Source organism: Schistocerca piceifrons, chromosome 2 (assembly GCF_021461385.2).
Source record: "Schistocerca piceifrons isolate TAMUIC-IGC-003096 chromosome 2, iqSchPice1.1, whole genome shotgun sequence".
Taxonomy (NCBI): Eukaryota; Metazoa; Arthropoda; class Insecta; order Orthoptera; family Acrididae; genus Schistocerca; species Schistocerca piceifrons.
Genome location: NC_060139.1, coordinates 614049994 through 614068732, shown reverse-complemented (window position 1 = coordinate 614068732; position 18739 = coordinate 614049994). Strand labels below are relative to the sequence as shown.

General features: G+C 44.5%; 1 protein-coding gene across 1 annotated transcript in view; it reads left to right on the top strand.

Annotated features, from left to right (window-relative positions):
* LOC124775663 (transcription factor Sox-3-like) overlaps nucleotides 1-18739 on the top strand; it is a 62828-nt gene that overhangs the window by 33397 nt on the left and 10692 nt on the right. The window contains exon 4 of the mRNA XM_047250490.1: nucleotides 15307-15604. Coding sequence (XP_047106446.1) covers nucleotides 15307-15604 — 298 coding nt within the window. The remainder of the gene's footprint in view (nucleotides 1-15306; nucleotides 15605-18739) is intronic.

Below are 18739 nucleotides of genomic sequence, written 5' to 3'. Positions count from 1 at the left end.
AGTTAGGTTTAAGTAGTTCTAAGTCCTAGGGGACTGATGACCACAGATGTTATGTCCCATAGCGCTCAGAGCCATTTGAACCATTTAGCCAGGATTCGAACCTGCGACAGTAACGGTCGCGCGGTTCCAGACTGAAGCACCTACAACCGCTCGGCCACACCAAATTTGTATATGATATGGTGATGAATCAGATCGCATCGAAAAATCATAGTCCGAAGCCGGGGACTCTGGTACAGATAGCGGTGCCCATCACAGTTTCAGTTAGTGGGTTAAGTAAAGTGTACTTCGACGATTTGGCGAAGCGTTATTGAACGATTACCTTGTTAGTAATAAATCCTTGTAATAGTTACTATCCGTTATTTCGAGGAGTAGCAGTTCTTAACAGACACGACTGTGTCCTAAGCACCATATCAGTTCTGGTGAGAGCTGGAATGTTCCCGTTAACAACGCAGCAGCTGCTTGTTCTACAGTGTTTCTAGTGGTCGCCTCCACTAACCCCGACGTCGACGGGGCAGTGACATTAAATTCTTATCGTTCTTCCGTCTTTTAGTGAGAGCATTTCTATGCAGTCGATAGCGATCAGTAAGTAGGATGGAGACTCCCTGGCCCTCTTCGGCACGGTGTTTAAACCTCGCTGTTCTCTCATGTGTTATTGATATTTGTTCTTAAGCTTGTAGGACACCCACAAGCGGCAGTCAATATTTTTTATTGAACGATTTCGCTAAATTTGACAAGAATATCGTCAGAAACTGTGGAATGTACAGCTCAAAGTAATTAGCTCATTGTGTAGTTAGCTCATTATACTACCAACGTCAGAGAATAATCTCTGATGTCGGCAATATAGTCAGAAAACTACTTTCAACTGTAATTTACATTTTCTGACCATACTCTTGTTAAATTGAACGAAACCGTTCAATAAAAAATATTTATTGCAACTTTTGGCTGTACTACAAACTTAAATTCAACAGCCGTTGTCCCACTGCAGGTAATATCTGCTATAACTAGATATTTATTATACTGGGTAGTTATAATTAAAACGCACCTACTCACAGAGGTCCAGTATAGGATTTAACTGTCATATGGCAGCGAATCTTGTTAGATATTATAATGCGTTAATGTGAAGCCAAACTGTGCTGGGAAAAAAATAGTTCCAATTGTGGCCATCAGGTGGAAATCTGGTGGCGCTGTGAATGAAAGAAAGACGTATGGAAATGTTTCCATGTAATGGGTTAGGTACAGGACGAGGGCAGAAAAGACCAAACAAGTGCGGAAGGCATAATGTTGATTTCATTATTAACCGTCGCTTACACTTATTCAGTATGAGGACCGGAGATGTCTACCGGATGCTGCATCCGTGAAACGAAGTGATAGGCAGTTTCTCGCAGCAGTTCCGGTGGAATCTGAGTAATGAGTTCCTGTGTACCGGCTTTCAGATCAAGTGGACACCGAACCTGTCTCTGGTAAACGCGTTCTTTTAGATATCCCCAGAGCCAAAAGTCACATGGATTCAGGTCAGGTGATCTTGCAGGCCATGTATCCCGAGAACCTCTGAATATAAAATGTTCGTGGAATATTGCATTAAGCAGGTATTCCTCTTAGACAGTAACATGAGGTGGTGCCCCATCTTGCAGGGAAACAGCGGTTTCCAAAGTAGCAATCACATGCTGCACAAGGGCGTCTCGATAACATGCAGACATCATGGTACACCTGACAGGCCTCTGAGTATATTCTATTTAAAGAAAAACGGATCGAGTGTAAAGGTGTTTGTGAATCCACACCATACAGTCACATACACTAAATGCAATGGCTTTTCTTGTACAAGACGAGGTTTAGCAGAACCCCACATTCGGAAATTTTGTTTATTCACTGCACCCGTGATGTAAAATATTCCTCGTCACTCCATCACGTAACCAACTCTGATCCGTTCCAGAAACCGAAGAGCAAATTCAGAACGTTGTGGGGATTATGTGGTTTCAATTGCTGCACCGCCTGGATCTTGTACGGGTGCCAGCGTAACAGATCGCAAAACTTTCCGTACTGTTGACCATGGGATGGACAGTTCTCGTAACACTGAACGGGCACTAGCACTACCAGGGGCACGTGCTGCATGGTCAGTTACAGCAACAGCGACCTCGTCGATAGCTTCCACCGAGATAGGATGCCTTTCTCTTCCAAGTGCCACAGCAAGCTCATCCGTGTCTTGAATTCGTTATTATCTTCTTTAAACCATTTAATAACATCAGGCGTCTCCTCAGATCTTTCAGTTGCCTTTACTCCCTCAATGCAGCGCTGTAATTACTGCCGTTCACAAGAAAGTGTTTCAGTAAGAGCGCACGGCCTCTTTTCCCGATAGCCATACTGTTCACTCACATTTGGACTTTCAAATGACAGCGTGGACTTCATAGCGTCATGCAAACAGTGTATAACGCCAGATTTGCATCTGATGGCCAAAACTGGGACTATTTTTTTCCAGCGTAAATCAGTTCCGTATTAACGTTTTTAGCATATCTACAAGTTTCTTTTCCACGACAATTACAGCTCACAATGGACTTCCGTGCGTAGTTGCTCTTTAATTACAAGCACCTAGTATTATTTATGTCACATTACATTTTCGAAGTAATAATTAGAGCTTTGTGATTATCGACGTAGCCGAGTGGTTCTAGGTGCGTCAGTCTGGAACCGCGCCGCTGCTACGGCCGCAGGTTCGAATCCTGCCTTGGGCATGGATGTGTGTGATGTCCTTAGGTTAGTTAAGTTTAAGTAGTTCTAAGTCTAGAGGACTGATGACCTCAGATGTTAAGTCCCATAGTGCTCAGAGCCATTGGAACCATTTAAAGTATCGTTGTAATGTTGGTAAGAAAATCTAAATGTTCTCTTTTTGGTCGACACACGACTGGAAACAATGCGATATCTTGACGTGACATTAATAGCGGAAATTACATACGATGTGGGAATCAAGAGAATCCGACCCTGAACAATGTGCCATCTCTCATGCCAAATTCCTGATGTGTTCCTCCGCCATTTCTTTGAAACAAGAGTTTGTATCGAAAATCGTTAAGCCCGAAGACGCAGTTTCTGGTACAAATAACGATGCACAACACAATTTCGATGATGATGAGGCAAGCTTTATTGTACGATGCGTTCGTTAGTAACAAATTCCATCTACGAATCTATCCGAAGCACCAGATCGGTTCAGGTTAACGCTGTTCTAGAACAGATCTAGTGCTCACCTCCAATGAACTCGACCTGGATGGGAAATTAAACATTCCTTCTTGCCTCCTCCAGTACGAGCGTTCCTACGGAATTGACAGTAATCTGTAAGTAGGATGGGGATTCGATGCCTGCATAGCGTTTAACCCTTGCCGTTCTCTCAGGCGTTATTGATATTTGTTATCATAAGGAGCAATCCAAAAAAAATCACCGTTTTAAGGCTTTGGTGTAGCGTGTTTGCAACGTAGCGAGACCCGGGTGCAAATCTATAACCAATGACTTGTAGGGAAGGGACTGGTGTGACATTCCTGTATTTCCGACTGCGGAAAATGGAACTATGGCGACGTTATTACGAAATGCGTCCAAACAGGACCAAAGCGCCGTTATTTTTTTCTTGGTTTCCCAAGGACAAACAGCGGTAGACATCCATCGAAGAGTGAAGAATGTGTATGGGGCAGCATGTCTACCGTTAACCACCGCTTTAGAATGGTGCACCAAGTTCCTTGTAGGTCGCTATTCGACACACGTCGCCGGTCGGTCTGGGAGCCAGACTCAACTAGTAGACTCAAGTGGGAGACATGTGAGCATCCCCCCCCTATAGCTCTGCCCTGATCTCTCCTCACGTGAAAATCACGCCTTCGGTCCCTCAAAAAATGCCTTGAATGTTCGACGATTCTTGTCGGACGGGGATGTGTGGCAGGCAGTTACTGACTTCTTTATTCAGCAGGATACTGTTTTTAACAGACGGGTATCATAACTCCGGTGCCCCGGTGAGATGATTGCCTCAATGCTCACGGAGATTTTGCCTGCTTGCCAGACTGATTCTGGACTGTACGGCCTTCGAACGGAAACTTTCTGATTGCTGCAGGAAAGCCACAGGTCCCATTCCATATTTCTTTTTCTTTTATTGACTTGTTTCTCTCAATTTAGGAAGAACATCGCCAGAATGTGTTGAATTTACAGTTCAGAGTAGTTGGTTGATTCATCTTCTTGTTAAGGTGAGCGAAAGAGGTCAATAAAATGTATTAATTGTGACTTGTGACTATTCTATAAACCTAATTTCGACAGTCGCTGTTTCCCCCGCAGGCAATGTCTTCTCTTGCTAAATATTGGTTGTACCGCAACCAGCGAGTTTGTGACGCTGAGTCGCTCGCAGCTTCGAGGGCAGTGGACTACTGTTGTGCCACGGAAACTATGAGATGCTGCCTCAGTCAGCAGTCCAGCACGCTCCAAGCGCCGCTCTTGTGGACGCATTTATGACAACTTGGCTTCTCTCTACGACTCTGGCGAGGGAAATTCATGGATTCACTGTGTATTTCGCCTGTCGACTCTTCTATTGCATGTCCGATCAGTATTTGTTAACTGACTGTCACAGTCGGCCATGTGTATGTAAGAATTTCTCCATTAAGTTTTAATTATTGAAATGAAAAAACACTCATTCATAACGCAACTGACACATTCACGATAGCATGAACAGTGCTGGCGTACCTCGCTTACCAGGACTTCGACATAATAACACAATGGACGACCTTAGATTGACAATATATCCTAAATTTCGCATAAACAGGCTCAGTTCCTCTGCCAGAGAAATGCGCTAGTGGACAAATAGAAGCTGCATGTCGCTTCGCATCTAATGTTTCTCTTTCGTTCTGGTTATACGCTACCTTCTGTAATATTAAATATTATTACGGAAAAACTATGTCAGGTACTCTGCTGTGTGTAGGAAACAAAGACGTTACTCCTCTCCTAAGGAAAACGAATATTATCGTTGCATTATCTCCGATTTTTAGTATCTCTTTTGTTTATTGTAATGTTAATGACTTCGATTTTTTTTTCTTGCGAAGGGAACTTATAATTGTGAATATTACGTATTCAAACGCGATAGTAAGAGTGAAAGTTCTATTCCAGGAAGAAATAAACGAGTGCACATCTCTGATAAATAATTAGGTGTGACTCGAATGTCAACATTACTCTTTCTAGTCATTCTGATTACTACAGACAGTTTCAGCTACACTACGTCGACGTGGAGTTGGCGAGACGCTGGGGAGATTGGCAAACGAACCTGAAAATAAACGCGGCGACTTTCAAAGGACTCAAAAGCACGCAACAAGAAATCTGCCATAACTCTTTACCAACATATTACCGCACGACCAAACACTCACAAGACGAGTTCAGTTTCAACGGACATTTCAATACACCATTTGAAAACCAAGATTAATCTTGTCTGTAAAACCATAAAATACAATAAAAATAACAGTATACTTCGTTTCAACACAAACTTTTCCGTTTGTGACTTGTCTCTGGAAGTTACCAATTTCAGTAATTCAAATTTCACCTTTGGAAGATCGTGGCAGAAAATTTTCGTCCCCTCTCCAACTGGTTATCTCAATGTATGCACCTATACTCATCCTTATGGAACGGATGTACTAACTGTACAGTTCATCTTCATATACAGGTATATTAAAAATAAGCCTTACGATGTAAATATAATCTTCTGAAATGTACTCTTCTCAGGTGCATCCTAATGACTCTGTACGACTGCAATAACTTCGCAAATCATATACAGACAATCACGAAAGTTGATCCAATTGTTATGGAATAACTCAACAATGACCGTCAAGGTCTCACGTATGGAAAATGTGGAACAGGCTGGTCGTGGTGTCGGCCGGACGCCGAACTTGACATTCGTTCTGTTGCGTCAGAGTTTAAATAGTTATACCTTCTTCTTTTGCGATATTTTTTTTTCTTTTTTTCGCCTATAGTGTGCCTACCACAATATTAACGTGCGCTACTGGGCAAGATCGTTATTGCCGTATGGTCTCGTATTTCTACACCTACTCTGAATCGGATACCTTCGAACTGACTCCTTGCGAATGCAGACTTTTAATGTTTATGGTGCTGATGAGAAGTTCTCAGAATACGAGTTGTTATGAGCATTGATGAGTCTCAGTGTTTCCATGAATGCCGGTATCATACGACCACTGTCTATAACGTATACGTACACAATGCGCATGTTATCCCGAGGGTATAACCAGATGGCACTCGTATAAATCTGATCCCTAATTAACGATGTTTTCGTTCTGGATACTGAGTACTATTCATCAATGAGAGGTTATGGTTCTAAACTTGCAACAAGACATACGAAAGAATAAGCTATGTCAAACAAAACGAGATATTGCAGTAGTTAACATACTGCTGTGTAGGACCAAGATAACGTTGAAACTCACGGTGCACCTTCCTCAAGTACTAAATTAATTAATTTGTGCACATGGCGCTGTCAAATGACGCATCCGGATAGGCACATGCTTTAGCTCGCTGCTTCCGCTATTCAGGGAGGCGCACCGGCCGCGGATCGAATCAACCCAGCGGATTAATTACGAGTGTCGGTGTGCCGGCCAGCCTGAACGTGATAGGTGAATATGGAGCTGATACCCACGTTCCGTCTCAATTGCACGGATCGCAAACATATGGAGAACTTTAATTTAGTTTTACACTTTGTACCACCTGACGCAGACAGTTGAAGTACGTAAATTCCGTTCCGGTGGGAGGAAAGGGGTGACCACAAGAATAGCATCCGACCATCCTCTACCATTAACATTGGCAGAGCCGGCCGGGGTGGCCGAGCGGTTCTGGGCGCTAGTCTGGAGCCGTGCGACCGCTACGGACGCAGGTTCGAATCTGCCTCAGGCATGGCTGTGTCTGATGTCCTTAGGTTAGTTAGGTTTAAGTAGTTCTAAGTTCTAGGGGACTGATGACCTCAGCAGTTAAGTCCCATAGTGCTCAGAGCCATTTGAACCATTTTCGAACATTGGCAAATATAATAATTAACATGGCGATCCCTTGATCATACGGGACAAAAGCCAGGAAAAATAAGAAAAATGCTGTCGAGTACGAAAGTGTGTTTGTGTGCGTCAGTTGCAAGGAATGGAAAGGAATCTCTTCAGAAGAATGGTTGCCCAAACCATAATGCCTAGTGGAGACCTGGTGTCTTCAGGTCCATAACGGAAGCCTTCCACTCTCTTTTCCTACAATCTCTAGCACGCTTTCTAGTGAGGTATACCTCTTTGAGATTTTTCAACTTGTCTTTTCAATCCTCCAATCCAAACCTTTGTGATGTATTTGGTGAGAGACTTCTATTTCCTTGTACAGTCCTCTAAATGTTGTCCTCAGCTGCCAACTGCTTATGTCAACATGTACTGATCCTTAAATAAAGAGCTCTCGGAAATCTTTTATAGACGAACGTACGTTTTATCTGCTTGATGAGATATTTTCTTACAAGCTTTCAAAACACAAATTTCATGATACACAGATAGGCACTGTCAATTAAGATCTTAGAATTTCTTGCACGAAAATGTCTTACGAGCTTCCAAAAAGGCAAATGCTATAACACACTGATACACAAGCGCCATCCACAGGCTAAAATCTTTTAATTAAATCATTGAAAGAAATAGAATCAGTGTCCTGTGCCCAGATAGACTCTCTCATACACGTGAAGGACCGGTTAGACTGCAATCCAACACAACTACCAACTACCCATTTCCCTGCGTGGCAACAGTCTCCACATACCGCCCACTCAATAACAAATCACAAAACCACAGTAAGGCCTTCTGCTACACGTTAACTCCATACATTACAATATTAAAAGAACTGAGGAATTAAAACTGACTCTCCTCAGTTTTAAAATATTTATCCAAAACAGGATAAATTCATCTTCTAACAAATACGGAAGGATCCCCCAGATTAACTATTATTACTTAGGATGGCCGTAACGGCACAAGAGTTTAAAATACAAGTGCGATGTAATATCATTTCCGACAACGCAACTGTCAACAACAAAACAATCCAGATTTGCGTGATCACCATTCTACACCTTTCAATGGTAAACTTGCAATGTCAGCCATACTGGAGAATATGAGTCATATTAGAAAATCTGCTATGTACGAGTACTAGTTTACTTCTCGGAACCCAGCCCCAGTGGGACCAACAAGCAAAAACTATTATATTTTAAGCAAACACAGCTGCAGTTTGTACACTGCTTTAAATGACATTAGTGTGTGACTTGAATTACGCCACACCATGCACAGTTTCAGCATAACTCATACAATTATCAGGTACAAATTAGCCACTGGAAACCAGGATGGTGGAGAATAACCGTCTTACACTTGTAGACCAAATTCACCACTACTCACCTGACCAGTAAAAGGTAAGTGTTCACAAGGTGAAATAAATCCCTCTGCGTTCAAAACTTTTACGGTGGATTTACAAGATTTCGTAACCTTCAGCAGCATCAGAGCGGAATTCAACACACAGCCGTTGGTTCGCGTCCAAGGAACAGCAATCACTTCTCCGAAATGTCCACATCCGAATCAATACATTCGCCTACTTGCAGAAGCGAACCCATCGCGATGCCTTCCTGCCTTCTTCACGGACCCGAAATCAATTGCCTTCAAGCAGCCAACAAACACAGCACTCCTCACTGGGCCGCAAGCAACTTCTCTCTCTCTCTCTCTGCAGTCGCAACAAAACTCGCTTATACTCACTTTTCGCCACCGAGACAGTTGCCACTTATGCGTACGCACGTGGCCATGCAAGTACTGACCTCTGCAGCTCATTCCCTTGTCTGCACTGCCTGAAACCATGTGTGAGCACCGGTTGAACTAGTGAGACTCACTGTCTGTCTCGAATGCGGCGCAACCATCATGTCACACGCCGATCAAAGATTATCTTAACAATAGAGGACTCGATATGAACCACTACCCCACGGCTCAATTAGCACGCCGCTTCTGGGATGCAGAGAGGCCCACCGGCCACAGACTTAACCCTCCTGGCAGATTAACAACGAGCTCCGATTGGCAAAAGTAAATCCATTTGGTATGTAATGGAGCAGAAATCGGTGGATGCGATGTACACAGATGTTGTTGTGTAATACCTGCAGTTCAGAAAAATTAGATGATTTATTCGAGAACAAGAGTTTCGCAAATGGAGCAAGTCAGTAGCAAGTTGGTCCGATTCTGACACTTAATGCAAGCAGTTATTCGACTTGACACTGACTGAGCGAATTGTTGGATGTCTTTCTGAGGAATATCGTGCCAAATTACTGTATGTTCAATTGGCGCGTCAGATCGCCCATGTCACGAGCTGGTTGCAGGGCCCTGCCCGTAATTCTCTAAGTGCTCTCAATTGGGGACGTATCCGGCACTTTGCTGGCCAAGGTAGGGTTTGATAATCACGAAGACAAGAGGTAGAAACTCTAGCCCTGCGGGAGAGCATTATCTTGCTGAAATGTAAGTTCTGAAGGCCTACAAAAAGGGGGGTAGAATATCGTCGACGTACCTCTGTGCTGTAACTGTGCCGCGGATGACAACCAAAGAGGTTCTGGCATGAAAAGAAATTGCTCCCCATACCATCGCTCCGGGTTGTTGGGGGGTATCATGGCAGGCGACAGTAAGGTTGGTATCCCACTGCTGCCCCGTGCGTCTCCAGACACGTCTTCGCTGATCATTGAGGCTCAATGGAGACAATTCTACACCAGTCAATGAGATTCTGGGCCGAAGACGTGTCTGGTGTGCCATTTATCTTCATAGCAGGACTCTTTTTGTTGTCATTAGCGGCTTCCTTACAGCAAGTGGTGCGTCGACGATATTCTACGCCCCGTTTTGTTGCCTTTGATGGCAAGCAATCCTGGACTTTCAATTCAGCATGATAATTTCCGACCGCAGACGGAAAGAGTTTCTACTGCTTGTCTTCATACTTGCCAAACCCTGCGTTGGCCACCGAGGTCGCTGGGTCTCTCCCAGCTGAGAACATTTGGAGCATTATGGGCAGGGCCCTACAACAGTCGGGATTATGACGATCCAAAGCGCCAGTTGGACAAAATTGGGCACGATATCTCTCAGGAGGATATCCAACAACTCTGTCACTTAATTGCAAGACGAATAACTGCTTGCGTAAGAGCCAAAAGTAGACCAATGCGTTACTGACTTGCTCAATTTGTGAAGCTCTTTCTCTTGAACAGATTATCCAGTTTCTCTGAAACTTTCTTTATTCGTTTGTGTGGTCATGTACATCACATCTACCGAACTTCGTTTCGTCCCATTCGGATAAATCCTTCAAGGCGCATCCTTCTCCTCCCCCCCCCCCCCCCCCTCTTGAGTGTACTACGAGGAACACTGCAGACCAAAAATCGTAGCAGTTGTTTATGTTTTTCTGTTGGTATCTAAGAGGAGCAACGATACTGTTCGTTCCACCTCCGAATAACAAAATAAAAGAGACAAAAGTGGAAAGAATAATTCTTGGCAGATTTTTCTCTTTGTTCACTCACTTGATAGCGATGTAGCTCTCACTAAAATAAAGAAATTCTTCTGTTCTGCACTTCAGTGACGTCGTTGTGCAGATTTAGTCTACCATAAATTTTCTAAACTCAGCGTGCGGGTGCGACAGAATACAAAACTACCCTTACGCGCCAGAGAGTCTCAGTTTCCAAACAAGGATGCGAGCGCGATTACCGGGCACGGTCTATGGGTTCAGAAAACGAAGAGGCGACACGCAGCACATGACCAAGGCAGCGTCCCCATTGTGAGGCTGGTCTTCCGGCGCATAATCTGTGACGCGCGGAGGCGCCACATCACAGCGGCCGAGCGCCCAGGGCGTGAGGGAGGGGCGGGGGTGGCGAGCCTTTGTCACAATTAGCGCGGCCACGGCACGGACAATACCGAACAGCTTCCCCGCTAAGGATTACCGCTCCGTCCCGCTACAGCCTGTTTACTCGCGCCGTTCCGCTAAGCCCACCCGGAAACCGCTGCATCAGACGAGGAGGAGCGCAGCACGAGACAAAAAAGAAAACAATCTGGAAATATCCGTGCATTGCTCCTCGTATTTCTATTCAGGACCGATACTGATCAGAAGCTCAAAGAAGAATGTCTGTACATTCGACATACACTCTGCTTAACCGTACCCAGAAGACATGGTCGACTGTCAATATAACTTCGAGTATGTACAGACCAGCAGAAGGTTTCTGAATGATCGGAGTTGCAGTTCTTTGGGACTGATGGAACCAGGAGGCATTAGTGTTGTTCGTGTGCGATACAGTTACCGGACCTGGTTCGGTACATAAGTGGCGAGTACAGCGCTTGATGTTTAGTGGTCGCAATGAAAGACATGAAGCTGCAGTGACTTGCGTGAGATACTGTTATCGTCACCTGACGGAGTTTAAAGCTGTCTCATTGTGGGTCTGTTAAGCGAGAGTTCATTGGAGGGCAGGATGGATGTCTGTTTTGTTGTCTGATGAAAGCTGGTTCTGCCTCTGTTGGGAATGCAAGAGCACGGCGTAGGTTTTCTTCAGTCAGAAAGATTCCCACAATTAGTAATAAAATGATATTTGTTAAGTATGAAGATGCAGGCAACTTAAATATTGCTTCTTATTGTGAAATGTCGAGCACAATTATTACAAGTCCTTCAAAATACTTAAGTCCTGTAACTGCGCCTCTGAGTGATACCCGCTTAGAGTGCAGACCTGGACTACGAAGCTTACGGATCCTAAGTCTCAGAGGCGATGGACGAACACTGCAGCTTGTAGATACGGCGGTAACTGGAGACTGTACATGACTCGGCGCAACTAAGATAAGTGACTGCCGTAGCTCAGTGCTCTGGTATATAACGAGGCATCGACCAATCGCTGTCCACACACGTGATGCCCATGGGTTGGTAGCTGTGACCCCGGGCGGACCTCGATATAGTTCGTGTGCCAGCTCATACAGCTTATTTATTGTGGTGCGGTACTTTCTGGAGTACCACAGTGATGGCCGTGTGATGGTCAGAAGGAGACCAGCTGAGGGCCTTCAACCAACATGTTCAAATGATTCAAATGGCTCTAACCGCTAAGGGACTTAACATGTGAGGTCATCAGTCCCCTAGACTTAGAACTACTTAAACTTTACTAACCTAAGGACATTACACTCATCCGTGCCCGAGGCAGGATTCGAACCTGCGACCAAAGCAGCTGCGTGGTTCCGGACTCAAGCGCCTAGAACCGCTCGGCCACAGCGACCGGCAACCAATCTGTCTGCGAGCTAGACACACTGGACCTACACCTGGAGTTACAGTCCGGGGTGCGATTTCATAAGACAGCAGGAGCACTCTCGTGGTTATCCCAAGCACCCTGACTGCAAAATCTGTACGTCAGTCTCCAGCCACTGTGGCCGAGCGGTTCTAGGCGCTTCTGTCTAGAACCGCCCGACCACGACGGTCGCAGGTTCGAATCCTGCCTCCTCATGGATGTTTGTGATGTCATCAGGTTAGTTAGGTTAAGGAGTTCTAAGTTCTAGGGGACTGATGACCTCAGGTGTTAAGTCCCATAGTGCTCAGAGCCATTTTTGTACGTCAATCTGGTGATTCGACCTGTTGTGCTTCCATTTATGAACAGCATTATAAGGGGTGTTTTCCAACAGCGTAACGCTCGCCCAAATACTGCTGTTGTATCCCAACACGCTCAAGAGAGTGCCGACATGTTGCCTTGGCCTTCTCCATCACAAGATCTGTCTCAGCTGCGGCGTCTTCGACAACTAGCGTTAACCGTTCCTGTATTGACCGACCAAGTGCAACGGGCATGAAACTCCAGCCTAAAAACTGACATCCGTGACTCGTACAACACCATGCATGCTTGCATTCAACACACTGGCGGTTACACTGGTTATTAGTGGACCACCATTTCGCATTTGCAATAGTTTTAACTTGCGCTAACATTAACATGTGACCTTGCAATGTTAATCACTTAAATACCAGGTGTAGAAGTATGAAACCTGCATTTTCCAATAGGTAGTGCAAGCCGCCAGTGCAGGGCCCGTAGAACTGCGTCTGCAGCGCCATCTGCTTCCGGTAACAACTGACGACGAGTGTCAACATACTATGTTCCATATATCGGTATCTGTTTCAAACCAGTAAACATGTCGAGTTTTGTGCCTAAGAACAACAGCATTGGTTTTCTGTTACCACTTAAAGAAAACTAGTGCAGAATCGCATCGAATGCTTGTCGAAGCTTTCGGCGAAAATGCTCTTTGGAACACACAGTGTTTCGAGTGGGCCGGCCGGAGTGGCCGAGCGGTTCTAGGCGCTACCGTTCGGAACCGCGCGACCGCTACGGTCGCAGGTTCGAATCCTGCTTCGGGCATGGATGTGAGTGGTGTCCTTAGGTTAGTTAGGTTTAAGTAGTTCTAACTTCTAGGGGACTGATGACCTCAGAGTTAAGTCCCATAGTGCTCAGAGCCATTTGAACCATTTGTTTCGAGTGACTGAAATTCAAAAGTGGTCATTTTGACGTGAAGAACGACGAGCGCGGAAACAACCGAAACAGTTTGAAGACAACGAATTGTAGGCCTTATTGGATGAAGATGATATTTAAACTCAACAGGAACTCGCGGAACTATTGAATGTGACGCAGAAAGCCGTTTCTCTTCGGTTGAAAGCCGTGGGAAAGGTGCAGAAAGTGGAAAAATCGGTTCCACATAAACTGAATGAAAGACAGCAAGCAAATCGAAAAACCAATTGAAAAATGCTGCTTTGCAGATACAAAAGAAAGTCGTTTCTGCATCGAATAATTGCAGGTGATAAAAAATAGGTATATATTGTGAGAATCCTAAACGTCGTAAAACGTGGGTGAACCCAGGCAAACCATCGACGTCCACTGCAAGACCAAACCGCTTTGGAAAGGAGACAATGCTCTGTTTGGTGGGATCAGAAGCGTATCATTTATTAGGAGCTGCTATCATCTGGTGATACTGTTAACAATGGTCGCTACCAACAGCAAATGATCGAATTAAATAGATTGTTACGTGAAAAACGACCGGAATATGGAAAAAGGCAACACAAAGTTATATTGCTCCGTGACAACGACCCAGCACACACAGCAAGACGGGTCACGGAAACGATCGGGGCATTCAGTTGGGAAATACTTGGGCGTGTAGCTTATTCTCCAAACATGGCTCAGTTCGATTGTCATGCATTTGCATGACTGGGACACGGTCTCACTGAACAACGCTTCAGTTCGTAAGAAAATGTACGAAAATATCTCACTGACTGGTTCGCTTCAATAGAAGAACCGGTTTTTAGCGTGGCATTCATAGCCTGCCGGAAACGTGAGAGAAATGCATAAATAGCAGTGGAGATTATTTCGAATAAAATATTGTCTATCAGTTTCAAATAACAGACGTGTATTTGTTGTTGTTGTGGTCTCCAGTCCTGAGACTGGTTTGATGCAGCTCTCCATGCTACTCTATCCTGTGGAAGCTTCTTCATCTCCCAGTACTTACTGCAACCTACATCCTTCTGAATCTGCTTAGTGTACTCATTCATTTCTTGGTCTCCCTCTACGATTTTTATCCTCCACGCTGCCCTCCAATGCTAAATTTGTGATCCCTTGATGCCTCAGAACATGTCCCACCAACCGATCCCTTCTTCTCGTCAAGTTGTGCCACAAACTCCTCTTCTCCCCAATTCTATTCAATACCTCCTCATTATTTATGTGATCTACCCATCTAATCTTCAGCATTCTTCTGTAGCACCACATTTCGAAAGCTTCTATTCTCTTCTTGTCCAAACTATTTATCGTCCCTGTTTCACTTCCATACATGGCTACACTCCATACAAATACTTTCAGAAACGACTCCTGACACTTAAATCTATACTCGATGTTAACAAATTTCTCTTCTTCAGAAACGCTTTCCTTGTCATTGCCAGTCTACATTTTATATCCTCCCTACTTCGACCATCATGAGTTATTTTGCTCCCCAGATAGGAAAACTCCCTTACTACTTTAAGCGTCTCTTTTCCTAATCTAATTCCCTCAGCATCACCCGACTTAATTCGACTACATTCCATTATCCTCGTTTTGCAACCAAATTCCGGTTTCATACTTCTGCACGTGGTATGTTACCTAGAGAAATGCATTCCCGATATTTCATTACTCTGATTTAATTATTTTTTGGTGTTTGGATAGTTTCCCGTCAGTGTATATGCTTCCTGGTTACGCAGTTTCAATGGCCATCGATGCATGTGAACGATGATTTCGCCGCTGTGTGAGACGAAACCGGTGCGGTGTTGCAGGGCGCTGCACATGAAGGAACACCCGGACTACAAGTACCGGCCGCGGCGCAAGCCCAAGTCGCTGCTGAAGAAGGAGCCCAAGTTCGGCTTCTCGCTGCTGGCGGGGCCCCCGCTGGCGTCGCAGGCTGGGCAGCACGCGTCGCTGCCGCTGCCGCTGCCGCTGTCGCCCGGCTCTGCGGCCGCCGACCACCTGGCGCGCTCGCTGCTGCCCGCCTTCCCCTACCCGCTCTACCCGCTGCCCGCGCCAGCGCACAAGATCATCGACGACGGCAAGAGCGCCTTCGACCTCGCCATGCAGGTGACTCTTGCAGTCCGCCTATCTTGTACCACACACTGAAAGTCATTGGATAGCGATATGCACGTACACGGATGACAGTAGTATCGCGAACACAAGGTATAAAAGGACACTGCATTGCTGGAGCAGTCAATTTTACTTTGGTGAGACATGTGAACACGTTTCCAAAGTGTTATGGCCGCACGACGGGAATTAATAGACTTCGAACGCGGAATTATAGTCGGGGCCACATTCCATTTCGGAAATCATTAAATTCAAAATACCTGGATCTACACTTTTTTTTTTTTTTTTTTTGGTCATCAGTCTACTGACTGGTCTGATGCGGCCCGCCACGAATTCCTTTCCTGTGCTAACCTCTCCATCTCAGAGTAGCACTTGCAGCCTACGTCCTCAATTATTTGGTTGACGTATTTCTTTTCCATTCTTCTGTATATTGTTCTTGTAAGCAGCTTAACAGCTCATGCATCGAAGCTGCTTACAAGAATAATATACAGAAGAATGGAAAAGAAAATTGAGAATGCGCTAGGTGACGATCAGTTTGGCTTTAGGAAAAGTAAAGGGACGAGAGAGGCAATTCTGACGTTACGGCTAGTAATGGAAGCACGGCTAAAGAAAAATCAAGACACTTTCATAGGATTTGTCGACCTGGAAAAAGCGTTCGACAATACAAAATGGTGCAAGCTGTTCGAGATTCTGAAAAAAGTTGGGGTAAGCTATAGGGAGAGACGGGTCATATACAATATGTACAACAACCAAGAGGGAATAATAAGAGTGGACGATCAAGAACGAAGAGCTCGTATTAAGAATCTTCAATCTGTACATCGAGGAAGCAATGATGGAAATAAAAGAAAGGTTCAGGAGTGGAATTAAAATACAAGGTGAAAGGATATCAATGATACGATTCGCTGATGACATTGCTATCCTGAGTGAAAGTGAAGAAGAATTAAATGATCTGCTGAACGGAATGAACAGTCTAATGAGTACACAGTATGCTTTGAGAGTAAATCGGGGAAAGACGAAGGTAATGAGAAGTAGTAGAAATGAGAACAGCGAGAAAGTCTACTAATATCAAATGCCGGCCTTAATTTGAGGAAGAAATTTCTGAGGATGTACGTCTGGAGTACTGCATTGTATGGTAGTGAAACATGGACTGTGGAAAAACCGGAACAGAAGAGAATCGAAGCATTTGAGATGTGGTGCTATAGACGAATGTTGAAAATTAGGTGGACTGATAAGGTAGGGAATGAGGAGGTTCTATGCAGAATCGGAGAGGAAAGGAATATGTGGAAAACACTGATAAGGAGAAGGGACAGGATGATAGGACATCTTCTAAGACATGAGGGAATGACTTCCATGGTACTAAAGGGAGCTGTAGAGGGCAAAAACTGTAGAGGAAGACAGAGATTGGAATATGTCAAGCAAATAATTGAGGACGTAGGTTGCAAGTGCTACTCTGTGATGAAGAGGTTAGCACAGGAAAGGAATTCGTGGCGGGCCGCATCAAACCAGTCAGTAGACTGACGAGCATAAAAAAAAAAAAAAAGCCGCTTCGATGTATCTGTTAAGCTGATTGTGCGATAATTCTCGCACTTGTCAGCTCTTGCCGTCTTCGGAATTGTGTGGATGATGCTTTTCCGAAAGTCAGATGGTATGTCGCCACACTCATATATTCTACACACTAACGTGAATAGTCGTTTTGTTGCCACTTCCCCCAATGATTTTAGTAATTCTGATGGAATGTTGTGTATCCCTTCTGCCTTATTTGACCGTAAGTCCTCCAAAGCTCTTTTAAATTCCGATTCTAATACTGGATCCCCTATCTCTTCTAAATCGACTCGTGTCACTCACATCAGACAAATCTTCACCCTCATTGAGGCTTTCAATGTATTCTTTCCACCTATCTGCTCTCTCCTCTGCATTTAACAGTGGAATTCCCGTTGCACTCTTAATGTTACCACCGTTGCTTTTAATGTTACCAAAGGTTGTTTTGACTTTCCTGTATGCTGAGTCTGGCTTTATGACAATCATATCTTTTTCGATGTCTTCACATTTTTCCTGCAGCCATTTCGTCTTAGCTTCCCTGCACTTTCTATTTATTTTATTCCTCAGCGACTTGTATTTCTGTATTCCTGATTTTCCCGGAACATGTTTGTACTTCCTCCTTTCATCAATCAACTGAAGTATTTCTTCTGTTACCCATGGTTTCTTCGCAGCAACCTTCTACCTATGTTTTCCTTCCCAACTTCTGTGATGGCCCTTTTTAGAGATGTCCATTCCTCTTCAACTGTACTGCCTACTGCGCTATTCCTTATTGCTGTATCTATAGCGTTAGAGAACTTCAAACGTATCTCGTCATTCCTTAGTACTGCCGTATCCCACTTCTTTGCGTGTTGATTCTTCCTGACTAATGCCTTGAACTTCAGCCTACTCTTTATCACTACTATATTGTGATCTGAGTCTATATCTGCTCCTGGGTACGCCTTACAATCCAGTATCTCATTTTGGAATCTCTGTCTGACCATGATGTAATCTAATTGAAATCTTCCCGTACCTCCCGGCCTTTTCCAAGTATACCTCCTCCTCTTGTGATTCTTGAACAGGTTATTCGCCATTACTAGCTGAAACTTGTTACAGAACTCAATTAGTCTTTCTCCTCTTTCATTCCTTGTCCCAAGTCCATATTCTCCTGTAACCTTTTCTTCTACTCCTTCCCCTACAACCGCATTCCAGTCGCCCATGCCTATTAGATTTTCGTCCCCCTTTACATACTGCATTACCCTTTCAATATCCTCATACACTTTCTCTATCTGTTCATCTTCAGCTTGCGACGTCGACATGTATACCTGAACTATCGTTGTCGGTGTTGGTCTGCTGTCGATTCTCATTAGAGCAACCCGGTCACTGAACTGTTCACAGTAACACACCCTCTGCCCTACCTTCCTATTCATAACGAATCCTACACCTGTTATACCATTTTCTGCTGCTGTTGATATTACCCGATACTCATCTGACCAGAAATCCTTATCTTCCTTCCACTTCACTTCACTGACCCCTACTATATCTAGATTGAACCTTTGCATTTCCCTTTTCAGATTTTCTAGTTTCCCTACCACGTTCAAGCTTCTGACATTCCACGCC